The sequence below is a fragment of the Halichoeres trimaculatus genome, unplaced genomic scaffold (assembly GCF_033239565.1).
Source record: "Halichoeres trimaculatus isolate MK-OKI-2021-1 unplaced genomic scaffold, fHalTri1.1 fHalTri1_scaffold_7, whole genome shotgun sequence".
In the NCBI taxonomy this organism is placed as follows: Eukaryota; Metazoa; Chordata; class Actinopteri; order Labriformes; family Labridae; genus Halichoeres; species Halichoeres trimaculatus.
In genome coordinates this window covers 674,121-698,697 of record NW_027437185.1, presented here as the reverse complement: position 1 = coordinate 698,697, position 24,577 = coordinate 674,121, and the positions used below count along the sequence as shown (strand labels likewise).

The 24,577-nt window shown below is 42.2% G+C and overlaps 1 protein-coding gene across 3 annotated transcripts; it reads right to left on the bottom strand.

Moving 5' to 3' along the window:
• Nucleotides 1-45: 45 nt before the first annotated feature.
• mgarpa (mitochondria localized glutamic acid rich protein a) lies at nt 46-24,577 on the bottom strand. 3 transcript variants are annotated; one of them, XM_074673487.1, is made up of 8 exons: nt 24,401-24,577; nt 19,360-19,460; nt 19,058-19,163; nt 17,355-17,384; nt 6,208-6,552; nt 2,747-3,975; nt 1,951-1,997; nt 46-1,634 (listed from the first exon to the last, which is right to left on the bottom strand). In XM_074673487.1, the coding sequence occupies exons 1-7, from the start codon at nt 24,474-24,476 to the stop codon at nt 1,962-1,964; spliced, it is 1,923 nt and encodes a 640-aa protein (XP_074529588.1). In that variant the 5' UTR covers nt 24,477-24,577; the 3' UTR covers nt 46-1,634; nt 1,951-1,961. The 3 variants fall into 3 exon arrangements, with proteins under 3 accessions (XP_074529588.1, XP_074529589.1, XP_074529590.1); XM_074673488.1 differs by lacking the exon at nt 1,951-1,997; XM_074673489.1 differs by lacking the exons at nt 46-1,634; nt 1,951-1,997; nt 2,747-3,975; nt 6,208-6,552 and adding an exon at nt 6,559-9,259 and having other exon boundaries at nt 24,401-24,576.

Sequence of the window (24,577 nt, the reverse complement as noted above, 5' to 3'; positions counted from 1 at the left end):
GATTAAAATATATAAATGTAAGAAACATGAGAGCTAAATCACATAACATCCCTTTTTTATTTTGAAAAATTAGGGAACACAGAAATGTTTGCAGCAATCAGTTTCTGTCAAGTCAAAAGTGTTCACTTACATCATAGTCCAGAAATCTGCCTGTGAGCACCAAGGATAAACAGTGTCATTTTTACATCTAATTCCCATCATTCAAATACATTCTAACAGTCATGTTCAGATCTCCCTCTGTCATCCCAGGTCTGTCTCCATAAAGCATAAGTCAAGCTAAAAAACAGACAGTAATGCTACAGAGCAGGGACAATCTAAAAGAGTGCAGCGGAGAGAGAGGGAGGACGACAACACAGCCTTCAAAGCATTTCACACCCACAGACCTTCTTCAGACAGACTGCAGGGCTTTCACAACACGTTTCACGTTACACCAGCGCATCGGTGATGTCATCTTTTGACCACACAGATTTATTGTTGAGCAGCTGAAGATTAGGAAGATGTGAGCTTGTAGATTGTCTGGACAAAGATAAGGTCAGTGTCATGTGTGACTAAACTGTAAATATTGGGATAAAAACACCTGCAGCACTGCTCCCTTTGGGTCAAGCTTCAAAGTTTGTTTTATTTCTGGCTTCGTAAGTTCAAATGTTTCATTACTGGTGTCATCAAGCAACTGAAAAAAAAAAATTAAATCGTAATTTAAACCTAAAAAAGCCAGACTTTTATAAAACACACATTAGATTTATGACCTCATGATGTTAAGTCAATGGGCTGATAATACCGTAAAGTTTAGAAGAAGTGATGAAAAAAGAAACTGAGTGATGGGAGTAGAGTTCCAATGTCCACTTATCAGTGAGGTTTGCACACAGTTATTTTCCCTCTTTCTTTTTTAAACCCCAGTAAAAGGGCTTAAAAATAGAAAACCACAAACACCTGTTTTATTGTGTTGAGCGAGAAAAGAGAAGTTGCAGGACAAGTTTCCCTGAATATTTGAAAAGTTGCTTAAAAAAGACTCAAAGTGCATATTGAAGTAAGCGGCTTTGGAGCTGCAGCACTGGTAGCACCAAGAAGAGGTCTGTCGTGTCATTTTAGACTTGAAACGTGAGGAAAACTGAGGTAGTGACAACCCTACAGCTTGAACCAGCTAGCTTTAAATGTTTCTTCATAAATATCTGGCGTGTGTTTCAGGTAGAGGAGGAAAAACCTGAGGCAGAGTATTGCTAATGCTGCTGGTAATCTGCTTTGAGAAAGAACAGGAGTTTCATATCACGGATGGCTGGGCAGTGATTCGGCAATGTGTATTTTTTTTCTGGACACTGTAGGAGAAAAGGATGCACATGTGGCTCAGTGTTGTCCTCAGCAGTAAACAGGTGGTGACATGGTAAAGATGTAACAATTATCACAGGATCTGTAGAACAGTAAAGTTATCAGAGTCAGGGTTCACAGTTATAAAGACGTAGCTCAGCCACCAAGTGTGGAGATGAGGTTGATCTAAACAGTCAATGATGAGCGCTTTGGAAGAGGAATGACACCTTAGCTGGCTGTGGTTTGCGGATGAGAGGGGGGAGGGAAAGTGTTGGAGAAAGGCACATCCTCTTCTTCTGCAGGAAAGAAAGTCTTCATTCAGGAGCTGTTTACTGTGAAAAGACAAACAAGAGTCAACTACGCTGCAGAGTATCTCCATCTAAAAAACATCAAAACTTCCAACTCATCACCTTCTTGAAATAATTGCCTGTCATCTTTTCAAGCTTTTTCAGAAACACAAAAACCTGAACCGTGTGTCATGAGGAGCTGATTCAGGTAAAAAACAAAAATCGTTTGTCAAAAATTGACTCAAGCATTTATTTTATGAAGGTGACAATGTATAAACCTGAGTCTAATAATGTGGACTTTACATTTAGCTTCCATCAAAATCCCACACTGCCAGGGTAATAGTAAACAAAGCCTCAGTACCTTAGCTGGAACTACTGCATTTGCATCCTAAGGAGGCGGCGCCTACCCTGAATGGCAGAGTTTAAAGTTTAAGTTAGATCTCTTTTCAAAAGGCCGATGTGTTAAAACAAGCAGAAGTTAAAACCTATCTGTCCATGTAGTTACCATCTACACTTCTCTCTAAACACCAGTTTTAAGGAGCTGCTGCTGCCTAACAGTAAGAAAAAGAGCGATGATAATCACAAAGAGCACAGTCTTGACCACCTTAGAAACTAACACGTTTTACTGAGAATACTACCCAGTCAAAATAAGGTGTAATCATACATTTTGTCCAGGAGAGGGTGCTCTGAGCCCATAGTTAGTCAAACAGACTGAGGCAGATCACAACTGTTTGACAGTCACCAACACTGTGTAATTTACCTATCAGGCTTTTAAAGAAAGCAGCCTCTGCAGCACATCTGTGGATTCCTCTCAAAGCTTAGTCCGCACAGTGCACTCAGAGAGCTTTCATCAAAAAATGTATTATTCAAGCTCAAAGAGTTATGTCACTCAAGCTCATGGGGGAATAGCAGAAAACAGATGTAAAGGTTAATAAAACTGACATGTTTGATTTGGTCCAACCTGAATACTCACTTCTGTTGGGCTAAATATCAGCAAATGCTGGTTTTATGCCTCTGTCAAATGAGAAACTGGTTTCAGATATCCCAGTAAGGCTCCATTTAAGTGACAAAACAGACAACCAGTGATTAACATGTTAAAAGCAACATCTGTGCCTGGAGTAATGAACCTGAAACCACTTTAAAAGAAGCTTTAATACCTCAGAAGAAGGGGCATCATCTTCGTCTGGAGCTGGGATGATTCTTCCAGTCATGGGCCCCACTCCTAGCACCTTAGGACGGTTATCTGCTTTGGGTGCACCTTCCAGAACCACTACAATGTACTCCCTCTTAGGAGCTTCTGCTTGTGCCTCCACAGGGGCTGCAACTGCCTCTTCCATCAAAGTGCTGGCTGCCTCTGCAGCAGGAGCTGCAGCAACTTCCTCTGAAACCGAGGTGTTCACAGGTTCTTCAGCAAGAGCCGAGAGGACTTCTACTGGTTCTACTGGACCTGGTGCTTGCAGCGCAACAGCTTCTCCAACAACTGCATGGGTTTCCTCTGCTGGTCCATCCTCGATTGCTGGCAAAGCTTCTTCAACAACAGGTGCAGGGGCCTCCTCAACAACTTCAGCCAGTTCCACAACAGTTAAAGGTATCCCTTCTACCACAGGTGCAATGTCTACAGGTGCTGGGGCCTCCTCTTCCACCACAGGTGCTGGGGCCTCCTCTACCACCACAGGTGCTGGGGCCTCCTCTACCACCACAGGTGCTGGGGCCTCCTCTGCCACCACAGGTGCTGGGGCCTCCTCTGCCACCACAGGTGCTGGGGCCTCCTCTGCCACCACAGGTGCTGGGGCCTCCTCTACCACCACAGGTGCTGGGGCCTCCTCTGTCACCTCTGGTGCTGGGGCCTCCTCTACCACCTCTGGTGCTGGGGCCTCCTCTTCCACCTCTGGTGCTGGGGCCTCCTCTACCACCTCTGGTGCTGGGGCCTCCTCTTCCACCACTGGTGCTGGGGCCCCCTCTTCCACCACTGGTGCTGGGGCCTCCTCTTCCACCACAGGTGCTGGGGCCTCCTCTTCCACTACTGGTGCTGGGGCCCCCTCTTCCACTACAGGTGCTGGGGCCTCCTCTCCCACTACTGGTGCTGGGGCCTCCTCTTCCACCACAGGTGCTGGGGCCTCCTCTTCCACCACAGGTGCTGGGGCCTCCTCTTCCACCACTGGTGCTGGGGCCCCCTCTTCCACCACAGGTGCTGGGGCCTCCTCTTCCACCACTGGTGCTGGGGCCCCCTCTTCCACCACAGGTGCTGGGGCCTCCTCTAGCACAGGTGCAGTCTCTACAGGGACAGAAGACTCTTCCTCTTTTGCTTCTTCAACAGCTGGAGTCAGCTCCTCCAATTCCTGGCCTATCTTCGGTAACTTTAGAGCAGAGGCAGCCGCCAGCGGCACTGCAACACAAAATCCAGCCATCCAAACATCACTTATGCTTCAGTTATAGGTTTTCCACATTCAACAACCAGGGGTGGTTAACCAAGGTAATGTGTTGGGTGACCCCACAAGGACAGAGGATCTAGTGCCAGGAATATCCCTAAGTAGACTGTGACTTTCTGCAGGTGCCAGGAAACAGCCAACAGTTGAAGAAAATGAAGAGAAAGAGTTTTAAAGGAAAGCTCCTCTTAGCCTTAGCTGACCTCAGTGCAGTGCTACTGGAAGTTTTTTAATGCAAGACAATAAAAAGCTCAGAGAAATCCTGCACAGACCGTACTGACTGGGAGAGATGGTAAGTGGTGCTGTTGTAGCTTTATGCAAGTCCTGTTCACACACTGATGGCAGAGGCTGCTACAGTAGACCCATCAGTATGAGCTCATCTTATCCATACACGTTTACACACTGCTTAACAACAGTGAAAGCAGATCTGACTTCAGTGTCTTGCTCGAGGACACTTTGGCCTGCTGCTGCATGAGCTGGGACAAAACCTTAACTATTTGGGGTTCAGCAAAAAAAAAGACAGTAGAATCTGTCTTACTCGTACTGTTCTGATCATGACTCATCATCTTTGAATTAGAACGATACAAGTTGCTGATATTTGCTCTTCTACAAGTGTCAGAAAGTCAGAGAGTCAAACACTCAAGACATCTAATTACAAGCACGTAACTTTGGTCATTTCTCCACCCTCTCTGAGAACTGCCTGGATTTACTCTGCAGCCACTGGATTTAGTTTACAGCCACAAAAGCTACTTAAGGTTGATTAGTGCCCAGTTTGAGGTCCTGTCTGCTCAGTCACTACTCAGCATGGTGCTAGGATGTCTCAGACACCAACCACCTGAGTTCACTGCACCAGCAAGTGAACTTTTGTTCAATGTTGGGCCAAGACAGCCAAAGGTCAGGAGAACCAACCCAGAAAAGAATAATCAGCAGTGCCACGCCTCCTTCACTACCTAATAAGCAGACCAGGCATCTTTTACAACACACAGAAAAACACATGGCAGTGTGCCTCATGTAAGCTTCACAATGTGCAAAACAGCAGCTGGACCTTGAAGAACACATGTTTCAGAGCATTTCCATTTGGACTCAAGAGAGGAAGAATGATGTGAGGCCATCAGTCTTAACTTTCTGGCACCTTAATAATCCCAAAGAGTTGATCTGAGGGAGATCTGAGGCTGGGACTACATCCAAAGACGTGTTGTGATGTTGAGATCCAATCAGACAAATTAAAGAGTGCAGTAAACCTTTCCAGTTTGATAACATCTTTATTCTCTGGCTCAATGAGTTTAGCTGAAACTGTTCACAGTGCTCGTTATCCAGTTATAAGCAAAATAAGTTTATGATCACATGGTTTGAATCACCTATCTTTTTATTTGACGGTTAAAATTAGCTGAGGATGAAGTCAAATAACACACTGCAGCAGTTACAGATCTTGTACACATTCTTAGAGTAGTCTCACCTTACTGAAGGATAAACAGAGCCAACCTGTCCTGATTTCTGACAAAGTGGTACAAAACAGAGGTTTATATCAAAGAAATGCAAAGTAGTGTCAAATTTAAAAACTGCATTCGGAACTTCCAAAGAAAGGTTCATCGATGTCTTTCAGGCAGAATTTGAAGTGTGTTTGATGTAACTTGATGGAAATGACTGTTAGCAGGTTTTTCTTTTATTAGCAGACTGATCAAGGCCAATCTGCAGATTTGATGATTGAATACATGGTGTGATCACATTTATTTCACCCATAACTGCACAGGAGCATCAAATAACTTCACTACCACTTTGGAAATGTCTCCCTGTAGTGTGCAGCTGTGAACTGGGAAAAGTTGCTGGTTTTTCTCTCCAGGCCCCATGATATTTGGAACAAATGTACACATCATACATAGAGATACACACATCAATACGTCAATAATTCCCACTCCAATAAATAAGAGAAAATATACAGCTCTAGGCAGACACAGAGGTAGGTAACCAAGAGGTGAACCCTGAGGAGAAGCAGCTAGTGGTAAGTGAATGAATGAGTGAGTGAGTGAGTGAGTGACTGGGAGCTGTTTCACTGTTGCCAGTGTTGTGAGGGAGAAGACCTGCAGCTCATGAATGACAGTGGTTAAGGTTAGAAGAGCATGTGTGAGCTCTCTGCAGTGAATGTGTGGAACCTCAGATCTCAGAGGCCCCTTCTTCAGATGAAGAAGTCGTACCGTTGCTTTCAGGCTCTTCGGTGCTGGCGACTGGTTCTGCTGCTGCTGCTGGTTCTGTGACGGCCTCAGCGGCCTCCTCTACAGCTCTGGCTACCTCAGCAACTTCATCTGCTACCATCTCCACTTCCTGTGCAGCCTCTGCAACGCCCTCTGCAACCTCAGCAACCACCTCCGCAGCCTCTGCAGCCACCTCCGCAGCCTCAGCTACAACCTCCTCAACCACCTCTGCTACGGTCTCAGCCTCGCCTTCGCCATCAGCAGCTGCAGCCACCTCTTCCTCTTCACCAGCCTCTGCCTCTCCACCAGCATCCTCAGCTGCAGCTTCTTCCTCTGCCTCCTCCCCACCTGAAACACAAGAACAAGAGGAGGAGCATTAGCTCCAGTACTTCTTCATCTGTCACAGTCAGATGTTTCTTTGGTTGCTCTGCTAAAGCCCACCTGTAGCTAGCATAACACTGCTCCTGACTGATGAAGCAACTGTGTGTTTTCTACCACACATTCAGTTTTTACAGCATGGACGGGGTATATTGGGAGAAAAGCTCTTCCACAGACATACGACACACACTGCATGCAAACGTAAAGACAAGGAGGAGCATGACAAAGACACAAGAAGAAGGAAAGGGAAGGAAGGAAGGAAGGAAGGAAGGGGTAGGAGTGCAATGATATTGGCTCTTACCATCATATTTACAAGCTATCAGTAATCTGGAGCAGTGAGAGGGAGTCAGACACTGACAGTGAGAAGGTCTGTGTAGGTTGTGCGTCTTTAATCTTTAACAGAGATGCTGTCCACCATTTGTTTCACGTTAACCATCAACAGATTTACAACCAGACACTGTGGGAGACTGGCCTTAAGATCAACTTCTCCTTCCTGCATGCACTGCTGGAAGTGATGACCACACATGAGGATCATGAGCGGGACTTTGTACCATGGCTCTTTGACTTTTGGGATGATTTTTCTTCACATCCAAAGATCCTTTTCAATTTGATCGTCTCTGAATTTACCAATCAAACGCTATTTCTGCAAACTCATACAGAGCAGGTCCAAAAACTTGTTTTTGTAGTTTAAGTTGAAGTTTAGTAGGGTTAGAAAAATAAAAAGAGTATGATTTGTAAGATTTTCCTCCATCAGCCTCAGGATTCATGGACTGCCAGCTCACAAAGCTGAGGGACTGGGGATAAGGATTAAAGCAGGTGGCTGGCATCCATCTTATCTGCTAATCTGTGAGTAATCTAGTTGTTTATCTTTGTGCTAATTATATTGTTCACTAACTAAAAGGCCATCAGCCAAACCCCAGCAAATGGAGAAAGTTCTATTCATGCAGTGAATGTGGGGCTGAATACAAAATGCCCATGTTACTGACCACCAGGTGAATCTGTAGTTACTACACTCACTGGCTATGTAAGACTATATATAACTATGTATCATGAGACATGCATTTGAGAGGTACATGGGTAGAGACAATGCAGAAGTTGACAGTCATCTTATTGGAAACGCAGACTCAGCCAGTTTCCAGTTTTATTAGAGTTTAGAAAAGGAGTCAAGTTGATGCTCCTCAAAGCTATAATCAGTACACCACTCTGTCAGTCAGCTACAAATATACATATGGATCATTTTGCGCAGCTCACAGCCTGAAACATAGCCAAAATATAGCCGTTCAAAGACAACCACTTGGACAGCTTTGACTAATAAAGGGGCTATAGTGACCAAACTCTTTTCAAAATCAGGTAGCATGCATCTCTCTGTTGAAAGAGTTGACATCTGAATTTGGGTTCTCATGGGGGCAGATACACAAACACTGCAGTTTTTAGAAGTTTCTTTTTTTTTACTGAGGGTTCATAGTGTCAGGTCTGAGTTCAAAGTTTTTAATGCAGAATGAAGTTTGTTTTGTATACTTCAGTCCCATCTAAAGAGAGCTGACAATTATGACTGAGGCCAATGTGGTGACCCATTGTCCAAAGAAGGAAGCACAACAATAATTCTTTTTAAGGCTCAAGTGGGAGGTTTATGATCACCTTGAAGTTACACCACAGTATTCCAGTTTGTAAAAATGAAAAATGTATCTGGTATTTTGTCATTTTCCTTCTCTTTACTCTACCAGAAAAATCAAAAAGCAATGACAATAATAACCCAGACAGACACCTGACCACCTTTCATTGCAACATAACCACCTGTTTTTAGTTATCTAATGATGTACTTTGGACTGACACTTTATTCAGACAGCTCATTATAGCAATCAATAAAAAACTAGATAATCAGCATGAATTAACCTTTTTTTTATAACCCCAACACTATCATCATAAAGATGGTTGAATGTTGACATTTAAAAACTGTGAGCTGATAGGAATAAGTCATTAGAATCCTTTATATGGACTGAGCAGCCTGTGTTTGGTTACTGATGCATTGTTGGTTCATTAACTGTTTCCCTGACAGAGCGATACACATTTAATACAGCAGGGGGTCCCCGTGAGCACTATAAGATAAGAGACAGGTTAAATATAATTATATTCAATGGTAAAAATACCAAACTCAAAAAAACATTATACAACAAAGCAGTGCATGAGACCACAGGGGTCAGGCCGGAAGTAAGTGGTTCAAGCATGACTGCATGGTCAAAATACCCGTTTCTGACATCTGTCAGATGCCATCACTCACAGCAGTGCAGCATGTAGCGACAATGCTAATGTTAGCATAGATACTCAAAAGTGAAGTTGACCAAATAGCAAGTGTCCCACACAAAACAGCATTTTTTAACACCCAAACTCAGAGTGGAGTTCAACAATCATTGAGTCCATTAGAAAGAAGAAAAAAACTTTGTTGAGACTTTAGAGTCCATTTATCCAAATCACAGTGACGTGTTCGCATTTTTAGCACCAAGAGTAAAAGAGCAGCACAGACTGAGTATCCTCCACACTGTCCAGGGGCTTATGGTGGATCTTTTTCATTCTTAGTGGTAGAGGAGAGGAGATAGGAGGAGAGAGGGATCAGATCCAAAGAGCCCAGTTCTAGGACGAATATCCAAGCGGTCACAGAGGACCTTAGTTTAGCATTACACTGGAAGAGTAAAGACACAAAGAGTTAGAGAGTGGGGAAGAAGACATTTGGCTTAAAACAGAAAAGTCAAATTTACACATCAATATCAGTTTTAATTTTTCTCTGAATCAGTGATGAATGAATGTGGCATTTTCTCTACACTGAAGTAAAGATGCAGACTCCTCTGAGGGCTAGCCTATCTGTGCTTATACCACAGGTTCATAATAAGGTGATGAAGAGTGAGGTAGAGAGAAGGCGAGGGTGAGATTCAAATGAAGGGACTCATATTGTAGTTGGGTGAATTGTGAAAAGGTGAGACAAAGTGAGTTCAGTTTAAAAGTCCTAAAAAAATGGTCTATGAACTTTTTTTGATGTTTAAGTTGTTCTGAGAAAACCCCTGGAGTTTGATGTGAATCGTTCTGTTAATCAAAATGCAGAGCAACCTCACAAGAATCTACAGCGATGCAAGTGATGTGTTATAACATGTTGTTGATCTGCATTCAACATCACTGGTTAAAAACCCCTTCAGCTGGTATCAACACACCCACTGGGTGACTGCCTTAGCTACAGGTTTTACCTACATCAGTGTGTCCTGAGGAGGAGGCAGGACTTCATGTGGGAATGGTCTGAGGGGCTTTTGTCTTTGGAGTCAGTGACGTCTCGAAATTTACAAATGCACAGCAAAATTATTGTGTGTGCAAATGCATCCACAAATATGAAAACTGATCCATAAATGTGCGAATAAATCTACAAATGTGTAAACTGATTTGCAAATGTGTATGCAAATCCACAAATGATGGAATGAATTACCTCACTACACAATCCACAGAGTCTCTCTCTACTTTAAGAGATGTCTGAGAACTCATCTGTTCAGGGAAAACTTAGGCTCCATTCACACTGCAGCCCTTATGGCTCAATTCTGATTTATTGCTCAAATCCACTTTTTGTGTTTGGCTGTTCAGATTACACCTGTAAATGTGACCTGACTGCAGACTGTGATGTGAACAGCTCACTCTTCAGAAGTGACATGCATGCTCAGTTTAACATTAATGACATCACACACAGCACGGTGTGATGAGGAGCAACAAACACAGAGCAAAACTGTGCTTCACAATGCTGGAAAGTTTGTTTCCACAACGCAAAACCTGATGTTACAGCAGCTCACCTAGAGTGAGCTCTTATTAAATTATGGCCATACTTTATTTCTTATAAACCTTAAGGAGGACACTCTCTCCCACAGCAGGGTCACCCTGCTGATGACAGATCGCTGCTAGATAGCCAAACATCTCAGAGCCATAGTGCACTGAACAGGTGAACAAAGAGGCAAAAACTTAGTTTTGTCATCTGTTCTGATGTTCGTAGTTAGTCTGAGGGCAGATCAGACAGGAGCAGACGGATCTCTGACTGATTGTCTTGTAGGAAAGTACAGCAGCGCGCAAATGCGCATGGATGAGATGGACAGCAGTGGATTTTCGATGTCTCTGCCTCCTGTAAACTGGTATTTTAGCCTGATTAATCCATTCAAAAAGTCGGCGCAGTGTTAAACTAAATTTGTTCGATACAAACGTACGATTCATTCACCTTTATCCTTTATTGTGTGTGTAATAGAGACGCCAGTCGATCGCCCCAGCGCTCTCTCACTTTTTCTCATCACTCGCCCTTTTATGCATCGTTTAATCAAGCTTGTAGCTGGATAAATAACTAAAACTCTTAATTTAAAAAAAGCATACACTTTTTAATAATCATGTCTATATTAACCTCTAATTATGTTCTGTTCATGAAGTGATTTTGAAAACATTTGCCCTGAGGTAAACCGCTGCTGTAGAATGATGTCAAAGTCGCATTAAATGCGACCTGGCTGTTCAGACCGTGGTCGCGTTCAAGAAAATTGGATATGTTTCTGATTTAGTACCACCTTTGAAAGTGGCCTGAATCTGATTTGAAAAGGTCAGATTCAATGTGACTTGTGCTGTTCACACTGTCAGAAACAAATCAGATACAGGTCACATTTGAGCCAAAAAATCAGATACAGGTCACTCTAGACTGCAGTGTGAACGCCCTTAAGCTGAGCCCTCTCCTCTTTGTCCTCATGGAGGAGAATGAGTCAGAAGGTCTCAGACCCAGCTCTTAGTCAATATTTAGCACTGGTTATTGGATGTATGGTTGAATGTTGTTAAAGGGGACATATCATGCTTGTTTCTCCTTTTTACTATGTCAGACTAGGATGCCTGTAAAGCATTTCTGCCCTCAGTACAAGTCATTTAGTTCCTTCATTGCCCCACAATAGCGTTCTCAATGTCCTCAGTCTAGGCCATTCTGAAGATCTTGTTGAAACGCTCCATCTGGAGAATGACCTCAAGTAACCTCGCAACGTCACAGCCCTTTGTGCTCTGATTGGTCAGTTCTATCAGAGGGGCGGAGGGGGTAGAGCCAGGGGGCAGTTTTTGCAGCATGGCAGTATTTACAAAATCACCATATTGGATTGAAAAACTTCACCGTAAGGCATTGATAGCACTAATTAAATGGCAGAGTGTAAGATACGTCCTTTTGTATTGGACCCCGAGTCAGACCTGGACGGTTCTGCAGCTCAGGAGGAAGAAAATCCACCTGGACACAGATCATCTCAGGAAGCTTCAGTGTGGTGAGTCAAACCGGTACTGTAACATGAATAGTTAATATGTGGAATTATAGGCAGACTTCACCAATAAACTATTTCTATAACAGGGCTCCATCCTGCTCCTTCACTTTTCTCTGTCTGTTTTATCCATCATGCTGAAAGTGTAGTCTAAAGATCGCCTCTACTGTCAGTTCCTCACTATGTTATTACCGTAGCATTATTGTGGTCCAGGTTCACAGTGCATGTCAGAACAAGCATGCAAATATCACGGTCTCACGAGTATTACGACGTCTGCTAAAACTACAGTGCTTTAACCACTAATTCACCATGTAAAGCCGAGCTGCTCAGCAGAGCAGAGTCCCTGCATCCAGCACTCAGTCAAGTTAGCCAGAGCTAGTAGGAGGCTTTATTTATACTCTGCTCTTGGTGGGTGTATCCCTCGGTGGCGGTTGTGTGACTAACTGACATCACAGAGGAGGAGCTGCTTTATCAGATTACTCCAATAAGAAGAAAGGATCCTCGTGTCGTCATGATCAAAATCTCAAGGTCAAAGGTCAAATGTCAAGGTCAAAATCTCGAAGCCAAATGTCAATGACCTATTTTCAGAGGCATCAAATCTCGTTCTAGGATAGAAAAAATACAACATCTCATTTTTTGAAAATTCAGGGGGTGTAAGGTCTTGTTTTCAACTTTATTATTATATATGTAAGTATTAAACAGAGGATCAGCATGATATGTCCCCTTTAAAGGTTGAACTATATTGTTGCAGTGATTAATTTTAAAGAAAAGAAAGAAAGGAAGAAAAGAACGAGAGAAAAACAATTCTTTTTGCACTAAATGGCAGCACCTGCAGCCAAATAACCTGTAGCTCTTTGTTTCACTATCTAGGTTTTCCCTTCTTTCAAAATTCTTGCTTGTGTTCTACGCAGCTTTGGACAAAAGCATCTGCTAAATGATACTGAATTGTAGACTGATTTGCAAATAAATATCTGGTCTGTCATGGCTGGAAACTACTAAGGTTTTTTTTTCTACAAGACCTACACACAAATCATCATTTACAGCTGAGGCAGGCCTCCCAATTGGCTGTCTGTGTAGAAGTGACTTTAGAGATTGTCCTGCGTGATCTGCAAATGTGTACAAAAGAGAGGGTTAGTATGACTTGAGCTCAGGCTCCCAGGCGCAGGCTGCCAGGTATGAAGCTATTATTCTAGCACCATGCCTAAGTCACTATGCATTCCACATCCTCTTTGGCTCTTTTGGATCATTTAAGACTATATATTTATTGGCAAATCATTCTATTTATTTGTGGATTTATGCACACATTTGTAAATGTTTTAAATGTTTGCAAATCAGTTTACACATTTTTGGTTTGACTCACATTTACGGATCAGTTCAAAAATAATTTTGTTGTGCATTTGAGACTGATCGGACGCCCTACTTTTGTCCATATAGGTCCAGCAGTGTGTAGGTTCATGTGTTCTGGGCCACATTAAGGTTCACCCATCGCCGCCTTTATACAGTCTTCAATGAGAGGAGCCATCTCCCTCGGTTCTGGAAAGCTCTTAATCTAAAGCCCCCTTTCCACCCACCTGTTCAGTTTGGTTTGTCTTGGCACGGCACGTATTTGACAGCGTTTCCACTGACTAATCCCAGGACAGACTCCCAAATGACCGAGACCAGCCATCCCACTCTTTGGCACCCTTCTGTATGGGTGCCAAACTAAACCGATCCAATCTCAGAAGGTGGAGCTACAACACTGCAGACTGTTGATTGGTCTAAAGAATGGTCACTCACAATGTGACAGCAGCTGTATTTCTCCTGGCAGCACACAGTCTTCTCTGAAACAAAGTTTGGTTGTTCTTTGTATCAAACAGCTACATGCCAATCACAGAGAGGACGAAATGCTGCATGTCTTCCATCTATGCTCTTTGTTTACTGTGTCGCATTTTTCTTCTTCGTTGTATTTATTAGCGGGGTACACTGTGTCGTGCTGCTACGGCATCACAGTATTATGTAACTGCATCCAGCTTACATGGCACCTACCCCTAGGGATGGGTACCTTTCACATTTGAAACGATACTGTACTGATGTACGGTATAGGCAATCGGTATAGGTACTCAACGGTACCAATTTCTGTTCCTTTTTTGTATTTATGTGGTAAAAAATAATTTATTTTGTAATAAATTATATATTCTTTAGGGCTGGGACTTTAACATGTTAATTACATTAATTGATTTCACCACACATTAACGCGTTATGAAAATCAACGCAAGATTAACTCATTGGCTGCCAGACATTTTCAGCGCATCTTGAATGATCTTTTAAGACCCAAATACTCTGACCATGTAAACACCAAAGTTACTAAAGAAGAGTGGACTGTCTTCTTTTATGTCTTTCTTCCTGTTTTTGGTCCAAAAAATAGAAATATCTTTTTTTTTTTTTATCATGTTCATCTCAGGCGCTCCATCCTTTGATCCTCTCCATGATCTCCGTCGTCTTTTCTCACGATGGCGCCGCTCTTTCTGAGCTACAGCGACAAATCCTTAGTTGGAGCATGAGCTGCCTGAACTTTTCTGACTCGCAGCGTCTCTCTGTGTCTCTGTCATCTCACATTTCTCCTCATATCCATGCTGAGCTCTCGTCCAAAGAGCGCACCACCCACAGTAGTTTACGAGCAGGATTTTGATTGACAAGCTCCACCAGACCCCGCCTCTCTCCGCTGTAAAATATAATTTATTTCTATAGACGCAGTAAACAGTAATCCAATGTCAATGGCAGGGAACACAGACAATTAACATTGACCAGTTGAAAAAAAAAAAAAGGATTTACAAATTTTTTTTTTGTGAATTCATTTGATTAGCCATGCACTATAATTTTGTAATGCCCTACAGTTCAAATTCTTTATGTGGGGACCTTAAGCAGATATAAGATTAAAATGTGATTAATTAGATCAATTAATAACAAACCCTGTAAATACTTTGATTATTTTTTAATCTCCTGACAGCACTATGTACCACATTATGGCTGATGAATGCACTTGAAAGTAGTGTCCACAAAAAAACATCTTCTAACCAAAATAAACAGGATTTTGTGGTTTAAACTTGTGTATGATAATATTCAATGATTTAGTCTTCTACCAAAAATCTGTTTAGCTTGAAAAGTGTTGCTTCTGATGTTAAATATTGATGTGATTAAAATGTGATTAATTATGATTAATTACAAATGGCATAATTAATTAGCTTAATTTTTTAATCAAGTCCCACCACTAATGTTTTTTCAATTAAACATATTTATTCTTCATTATATAACCTTGTAAAGCTGTGTTCATGTCCAGCATGGAAAATCCCCTACTCTTCCACTCCCTCACAGTGACAAGGATGAATTTACGTGAATTGGTACCTGGTACTTTTGACAGAATTCTGTCGGTACCTGTAAAAGTACCTGTAAAAGTACCTAATTCTGTACCCATCCCTACCTACCACGATGGGGCAGGGTTGGCGGAACACAAACAGGACCAAGCTAAACCGAGCCAACCTGTACCAAACCGCACTGGTCTAAACCACACTGCTTCATGGAATCGGGGCTTAATGGACCAATTTACAGTCCATGTCATCAAGATGGTGTGTGTTTTGGCAACAGAAGAAATCTTCAGCTCCATTCGTTCAGACATGTCATTGTTCTATAAACACTAAATTCAAGCTGTGAGCAGCATCAAAATGTCTGGTTGTTCTGTGGTCAGCTTTCAGAAATGATAATACACCATGGAGTCAACTTCTATCCAGTTCTGATAGCTACAGAGCTACAGGTGTTTTGGAGCAAAGAGCGACAGTACTGGCTGATGACTCTTGTCATCAAACTTGTCAGTGACTGTCCCTGACAGTCACCTGTTGACAGAATCACACTTATCACTGAAACAGCAACGTTATCCAACCTCAGTTAACCAGGTTTGACCACAAATAAATATCATTATCTGCTGATATTCTAAATCCAGTTTTTACTTTGTGTATTTAATTAAAAAAGTTGGTTTGGGTCTCGGGTTATGACCAAACATGGATCTAATATGGAGCGTACATAGTAAGTGAACATACACAGTATAAGTGAACTTCAAATCTGTTTCTGTTAATCTTCAGAGTGAAACCACAGTATATTATCAAACTGTCAACCAGTCCTATTAGTAATCCTAAAATACAAATCATTAATGTTCTGATCCATTTGGAGCAGTTCTTTGTCTGGACGTAGTTTACTGGATCCTTTATTTTGACCCAGGTCTCAGACTCAACAGTCTGTGTCCTCTTTTTGGTTTGGGAGGGTTTCTGGTTTATTGACACCAGTTCATGTCTTTATATTCAATCTGGTAAGTGTCCACTGATAATCTCCTCATAAGCATCGAGTAACATGTGTGTCTAAACTCTTCTCTAAAATGTCCAAGTGTCTGTCCACTGAATGTCTGTCCCCCTAACATCTGTCTACTGAACATTTGTCCTCTAAATGTCTGTCCACTGAACGTCTACCAACTGAATGTCTGTTAGGGCTGCACGATTATCGCAATCGCAATCGCAATCGCAATGTCAGCACACGCAATTATGTAATCGCAAAAGAGGATATCGCAATCGCAATCGCAATGTCAGCACATGCAATTCAGATTTTTCTCCATGATAACCAAGCAAGTGTGTAGACTCATCATGACACAACTTTTTTTATTAAATCGCAAGCACAATCGCAATCGCAATATTGTCCACCTTATCGCAAATCGCACCTTTTCCCCAAATCGTGCAGCTCTAATGTCTGTCCCCCGACCATCTGTTCACTGACTGTCTGTCCCCTGAACGTTTTTCATCCATCAATGATCTCTCAGGAACCTGAGTTGTTTACCATCAGTCAAGTTGTCAATTTTATTTTTAGGTAAAAAAAAAGTGTCAAGGTGGTTAACACCCTCACATCACTTAACAAACAATTGTACTCCACAGCACTTCTGTCTGAGCGTGCAGCTGTAACGGTTTACAAACAAACAGGTCTATGTGATGTTTTTTAGAGGTCTACTGAAATAAAATCAGCTCCCTGATTCATTTTGCAGAAAGCGGGAAGGTAAGATCTGATCATAGTGGTCAGATGAGATGCAGGATAGTTTGAATGTTCATGCTCAGATAGCTAATGATCAGATCACCCACAGGGTGTGTTAATACCAGGTCTAAATGTAACCTGTGTGTCTCACTACTTTGTTACAGTAACCCCCAGGTACCCTAACCTCCTATTTATCTCCCTAAAACAGGAAAAAAAGATTTGGCTGTTCCTTTTTGATCCGTCGGTGGTAAAAACAGTGATAAGAACTTTCTCTCTCTTTGATTACAAACAGAGCCTGATTCATGACAGTGAAGTTATAGCAGCACAAGCAAAGTCAAGTTAGCATCTCTATGAACCCAAATCATCATTTCAGTGAGCATCCAGAGAAGTCAAGCAGCGATGATAAATCAGTGTGATAATCAGATGTCAAGGACTCACCTCCTTCTTCTTCTTCTTCTTCATCCTGACCTGAAAACAAACCAAAACAAACAAAGAGTCAATGTCACTCCACACACAAAACAGCAGCAGCACGCTCCATAGTCAGCTTTCAGTACAACCAGTCAAAGCAAATAATGCTCGCTTACTGTCCAGCTTAATCAACATGGAATCATCTTACTTCACCTTTACTGATTATCTACTTCACACACAAGGCAACTGTGCCTATAATTGTTCTAATTTTCATGCTCCCTATGGACCATCAAGTAAAAACTGATCCTGGACTCTCCTCAGTGTAAAGTAGCTGTGCTGTCCCTGCTGATCTGTAGAGTAAGGAAAAGTCACATGCAGATAACGTGATGTAATAGAAAAATGAGCCTTACTACAAGTGACTCCAAAGAAACCTTTTCCATGGCTCTACTGTTGATCTGTAGCTTTAAAGAGCTATGGACACAGTACAAGCCAAGGACTGTGATCAATCATAGACTGTTTAAATAAAAAAATAAAAAATGTTTCCCCTGGTGGCTGGCAGGTCAAAAACGCTTGTCTCCCTAGTTATTCCAAATGAGCTGTGCTCAAACTTCAAAAAATAAAAACCTGGTAGAAATGTTTCTCTCATCCATATGTTGTAGTGATGCGAAAATATTAGTTGTATTCATATATATATATATATATATATATATATATATATATATATATATATATTTAATGTATTGAGTCGGGACACGCGCGCGCTTTACGCAGCGCTCAATACCAGATGTTCAAGAGGAAGAGACCCGAGACTGAAAACCCGCACAATACGCACTTTACACCGAGATGACCACCCTGGACCACCTACATCAGCAGGTCTGACTTCTGCAAACAGCAGCTGGTCCAGAAACATGTATGAATGGATTCATCCGTGCGCGCAGTCTCCAGTGGAGTATTTTTTAAGTCTGTTTGTTTCCCCTTTTCGTAACCAATACTATAGTGAACCTGCTGCGCTCTGGAGGCTTTACCACGTGTATCTCAGATGCCTTTCCTTGTGATCTAATGAGGCCCAGAGACCTGCTCCTGCTGCTGTTCCTCTCCTTGTCAGAGAGGCGTGTCCATGTGAGCACAATATCACACACAGAAATATCTTAAACTTTTCCAGCGTTATTTCACAGTGTAAATGCATTTATAATGAGCATAAAAATGTGTTGATTATTTTAACATTAAGAAAACTTGCGATATAAAATTTCAGGTTTGTTTTGGGCTCGGGCCAGCAAATCAGGTTAATTGATCGGGCTCGGGCCGGGTCGGGCTTTAATACCACGGGCCTGGGTCGGGGTGGATTTTTAAGGCCCGATCTTCCCTCTAGTACTTAGATATCCACCTTGTGATATGCATGAACCCTTTATTTGAGATATTATGTGGATCGTTTTCAATCAGCCCAATCACAAGTAACTTGGAAACCCTTAATTGTAGCACAGGCCTCTTGTGTCCCTGAGATGTCGCCTTTAAAACAGAGGAAAAGAAGCCTGCAAAGAGTTTTCTTGAACATCTGGTACACAGTGTGTTTGACCTTTGATTTCCGGGGAAAAAAATGTGTTACGATATCATCTCTTTGGGTACAACCAACAGTGAATGAACATAGGGACATAAAGACAATCACAAAATAAAGCATTCAACAAGCATCCCAGAGGGGTTCTGGAATTTCTTGGAGGACAGTGGCGAATACTCACTCTTAGGTGGCCATGGCTTTGGGACCCAAGGCGTCTTAGGTCTAGCGTTGATTTCTGCAACACGTTGGTTGTATCTGTCATTATCTGAGGTCACGGTGCTGTAAGCCTGTGGGAGAGGGAAATGTGAATGTCCTTTCTAACAGACTATGACCACTGATGGTATGAAGACCAGGTAACTGAGGAAATGTCATCCTAATTTCGATTTAGGTAGGAATGGCCTGGAACTGGCACTAGCACCAGCTTGGTCCAAAAGGGTTAACAGAGCACTTTAGTGTGTACCAGGAACTAAAAGCACAACTTACATACGATACTGCACCAACAAAGGCTCCTCCACACAAAATGGCGTACACTATGTTTTCCCCACTGCCACCAGGGACTGAAGACATCTGCCTCCTCTGCACAGCTGGAAGAGGTACAAAAGTCCCATGTTAGAGCTTTCTCATACCTTTTATCAGGTGTTCATACAGTCAGCTCTGCATCCATTAAGAGCTCCTCAACCATATACACACAGAGTGAAACAAAGTATCATTTTTTTTCAGTCAAAGATCCTCTTAAGGCCTAAGACAAGAGTTTTAGTGCAAGTTTGCTTTTAAAATTAACATCTTTACATAAAGTGACAAGTACAAAAAAAACTGAACTGTGCATTCACATAAACCATCAATTCATTATTATATCTTTATAATATAGCTGATCTCATCAGACCAGACACACATTAGACAAACATCTGCTGAAGTCATGTTGGGGTTAGGGAGATGGATAGAGAGAAAGAGACAGGAAGATTTCAATATTTAAAGAGCCTGCAGGATGATGCACTCCACACCCTTTAGATTAGAGACAGACACTTTTTAATTGAGGTTTGCCAACAGTTTGAAAACGTCAGGAGCCATGTACTGCAGTAAGGATTAATTAAACACAAGCATTAGACATCTTGGAGCAGATATTAGCTACATGAATCCTTCGTTTGGCACAGCAGATCCTTTTTACACAAAACAAGCCCCAGAAAAAAAATCACACCACATTATCAGGCTGTGAAAGGTTCTGATCTCACCACTGTCTACAAAAAAACGCTGATCATTCACTCATCATCAACTTCCTCAAAGCTCCTATCCTGAACAGGTTTTGTTGATTTTAGCATCCCTTCATCAAAAAGCAGTACTTCCCTTTCACTGCTAATATGTCCCCCAAGTGTTTCTTTGATTATTTTTTATTTCAACTGTATCTCTGATCAAAAATATTTGTGAAAAATTATGTTTCAGTAGCATGTCGTTTCTCTCTTCGTCTGACAACTCTGGAGCAGAATTTATGGGTCGTAATAACTGCATAGAAATAATCCATCTTTTCATGTCGGCCTGTTTCATAACATGATTAATACTCAGCTTGTAGTTGAGGGATGCTATTCTTCTCTTATTTTGGTTTATTATTATCTAGTTTTGATCTGCATGTTTACTTTAGTGTACTTTCAATTTGTCATATTGATATACATTTACTGTACATCATTACACATCATTTGACAGTCAGATTAGTTATTTTGGTCATTGTTTACATCACAATAATGTGCATTATGCTTTGCTGTCCTAAAGAAGATACCAAGTTAAATGTTAACTCTGCTATCTTTGACCCTTTGCTCTTCAATGCAATTTAGGGATCTTAGTAGTTTTACTGGCTGCCTCAAACAGCATCACTTAAACACAACAGTGTGAACATTGTGGAAAAAAGTTTGTAAAATACTTGCAGGTCATTTAAATGTCTGACAGCATTTCCATAAGAAGGGTGAGATCCTTTTTTATCATTACTTAACTGGGAAATAAACAACTGAGATTAATATTGATATAAATCGTCATTTTATTAATTTTAACATTTATCTACATACATGTCAAAATCAAAGTACATCAGGCAGCCCCACCTGTCTGCCTCCAAACAGTTCAGCATCACCTTATCACCATTTTCATTTAGCCTCTACTCTTTTTGTAGCTTGTTAAATGCAAAAGCAGCAGCAATTCTCACATCTCTTGACCAGTCTCAGTTCACAGGAGCAGCTCAAAACTTGTTGGAACCAGCTATTCACTAAAGGCTTTTTTTTTAATTGCAGTTCCTGGTAAAACATTCCTAGAAGCAATGTGGTACCTCTGGTCCCCTGTTTGTCTGTTCCCTCCAAGTGCTGAAGAGCTGGGCAGATTTTACAAATCAGGCCAATGATGACTGAAGAAAAACAAAGGCAATGCGACACACCACTACACCAGTAGAGGGCAGTGTAGAACATCACCATTCAAAAAAAAAAAAGCCTAAAAAAAGCTTCAACTGGCAAAACACAAGACCAGTCAGTCAGCATGGAGACAGCAGAGATCAACAGGTGTTTCAACTAATAACACATACATATCTATATAAAAATTAAACTAGGATGACTTTCCCAGGACTTCTTCTGTGTTTGAACAGCTGCTGTAAACTGGATATCCACCGACACGTTCAGCTGAAGGTCTCCAGTTTACAGGGTCACTCTTTAAACTGGAACACTGGGAGCTGACAGGGACAGGGACACATTCACAGGCTCAAAGAAGACCATTGTTTAGGAAGTACTAATGCTGCATTCCATTTGTACTCGGAACTGGGAAGTCGGAAGTGGGAGTGACGTCATCTCTGAGTTTAGCAGTCCACTTGCAAAGTCGGAAAAACTTGCCATAACAGCAGTATTTCTGTACATAAACATCCAATAATCCTATTTCCTGTATCCGGCTGATTTATTGCAACAAACACTAGTCAGAAATTCTAAAATAAAAAGATTCTAATAGGAGCTTAATTACGGTTTACCCCCAAACTCAGAATTTCCTACTGGGAACTCAGGGATGGTATGGGTGCCAAATTTACATGTCGAAAATTCTGGCCTCGGCGGCGAGGGTTCCAGCTGGTCATTCCCACTCGGAAATCAGAAATTCCGACTTCCGGGTACAAATGGAATGCAACATAAACCAAGACCATCACAGCTGGGGCAGGGAGGGGGAAATAAAAACACAGTGGAAGCTCCACCAATCAGAAAACCCTCACCTGCAGGCCCCGCCCCCCAAAGTCCCCCAGGAAGGGCTGTTTTCAGTGGTAAATTTACTGTCCAGGACTATATTTAGAAGCTAGTTCAAAAACACCTATATAATTAAAAAAAATGTAGATTTCAATAAAAAAAGACTGCTGAAACATGGCTATGGCTCAGTAAAATTAGGATTTCCCTTTGAGGTCACGTCCAGTGCAGGGGGTATTACACTCATTTTCTTAGGAACAAATCTAGAGTCCAGGGCTTACACAGGACTCCCTGGAGCCTTGTTATTTATACTGGCTAATCGGCTCAAGTCTTATTGAGTTGGGGAGATGAGGAGGGGACATTTCATGACCAGTGGACAGAGCAGAAGTCGGGAAGTAGCAGGATTAGAGTATGATACCCTTCTCTTGTTAGACTGGACAACAGCAGAGGAAGGCGGTTGTGATGCCATAGTCTTGTAATATTTTATCATAAACAAGATTTGGACGAAGAGTGGACACCTCTCTGGTGTTAACTCTTCGGAGGCTTTTTGAAACAGAGGCTTTCTGAATCAGAGGATACCAGCGGCTCACATACAGCAGCAGTCTGCATAGCTCACCATCCAGAGTCCCTGCCTCACTAAAGGCTGTGGGTTTAACCACTTTCCCCAGTTTTCACAGGTTCAATGAGACGACTGGAAACCTGAATGGGCACATGTCCTCAGCTAGGTCCATTAGCTAAAGATTGGGGCTAAAGCACCATAATGCTCAGACTTGGTGTTTTAAAATGTCTCAAACTGAATCACACACAATCACAGATATCAAAATTAACAATTTATCAGAGCACTGAGGAAAAAGTCAATAGGACCCGTAAGTCATCATAACAGCCAATCAGTACAATAAAGAACTCATACCAGTTGCACTCTTTAAACAAGTGAGTGAAAAATTTGGCTGACTTTAGAGTCTGGATTGGACTTTCTAAAAATGAGCTCATTCATGTGGCAGTGCTGATACTGACCGCGGCATTTGGCAGTCTAGCTTATGTTCTGGTTCTCTAGTCAATTTCTTGTCCGAGGGGCAAAGCTGACAGGACCCTGTGTTGATAACCTGGCAAGTAACAGAACCGCAGACGGATGTTCATCCTGACGGGATAGCAGCATTTTCAAGTGATGAAAAGTTATCCAGGCTGCTCACTCTGATCTTCATTCAGCTGAAAACTCTTCATCAGAGACACAAAGTGCCAAGTAAACAATTTAGAACATAAGATAATATTAACATTTCTTTTTAAACCACATATCTATGTTTCTTCTATCATTCATTTGTACCACTTTTTTAGTTAGACAGCTAAATGACTGCCCCATGTAGCCAACTGCTGTTTTCCCCCAAACTACGTTGATAACGTCTGTTGATTTCTTAAGAAACAGAGTTAACACTGAACACACTGACCTTACATGGCATTAAGGTAAATTGAGTATGCTCTTTAGCAGTCTTTAGGCTAAGTAACGTCTTTCCTTCGACCGGCAGTTTAAAAGCTTTCTACGAACCATTTAAAGTTTCTACACTGAGGTCTGAATGAAAACACAGATCAGCCCTGTTCACCCGACGGCTCGTGGAGCAGGCCTTCAGCAGCTGTGGAGGTGACACGGCTCGTGTCTCTGGTGTGCACTCTATACATCGTCACACGTATGTACACACCACGTGACTGACAGCGGCAACCATGTTTCCATACTATCTCCAGAGTGCTGAAGGTCATAAAGACTATATATGCTTTGTTTTGGGCCATCTGCTTTAAATGGCTGAACTCTAGAAAAACGAGCACCTCACCTCCTCATCCGTGGTTTCATTATGTGATGACTGGCTCATGTTGTACCGGTTAAACAGGGATGAGTGTCACAAATAAAGACGGGTAAGAAGCCTGCAAATAGCGTGGTGCTGCCTCAAACCGCTGAATACCAAGACAGACAGACAGAAAGACAGGGAAGTGTGCGATAACCACCCTTACGAAAGATCCAGGACGCACTTATCCCCACGAGGTTTAACCCCAATGACCTTTCTTTCCTTTCTTGTACGCAATGGTTTGAAAACAAATAACAAACTCCATCACACTGTCTTCTAAAACCCAAGTTGACCTTCACATCCCGGGGCAGCCATATCCAGCCTCCGGTTCGTGGATGCATCAGACACTCACACGAGGACAGAGTGTACTATTACCACACACACACACCATGCAGCCAGCGCGGCGAAGGGAACGCAGAACACCACTCATACAAGCTGAGAGAGCGTGAGGACAGGAGGGAAATCATTTTCTTTTCTTCTTTATTGCTGGCTGAGGAAACTCACCATCCCGGGGCAACTTGTAGGCTGCTCTCCGTGCCAAAGGCCCACACCTCTGCCAGGCCGCTCTGCAGGAAAACATCGCTGCTCTCCGAGGTATACGACGGGATGACCGCACTCTGAGCGAACGCTGGATGAATGCTCTTCTCCCTGAACGTGCAGGGAGGCGGAACACAGACACGC

Excerpts from the sequence above, each read along its gene's own strand:
- mgarpa (XM_074673487.1), bottom strand. The coding sequence starts at position 24,476 with ATGTTTTCCTGCAGAGCGGCCTGGCAGAGGTGTGGGCCTTTGGCACGG. Across the intron at positions 3,976-6,207 it reads CGAAGAGCCTGAAAGCAACG|TGCCGCTGGCGGCTGCCTCT; the intron begins GTACGACTTCTT and ends TTTGTGTTGCAG. Across the intron at positions 1,998-2,746 it reads ATGATGCCCCTTCTTCTGAG|GGTAGGCGCCGCCTCCTTAG; the intron begins GTATTAAAGCTT and ends TCTGCCATTCAG.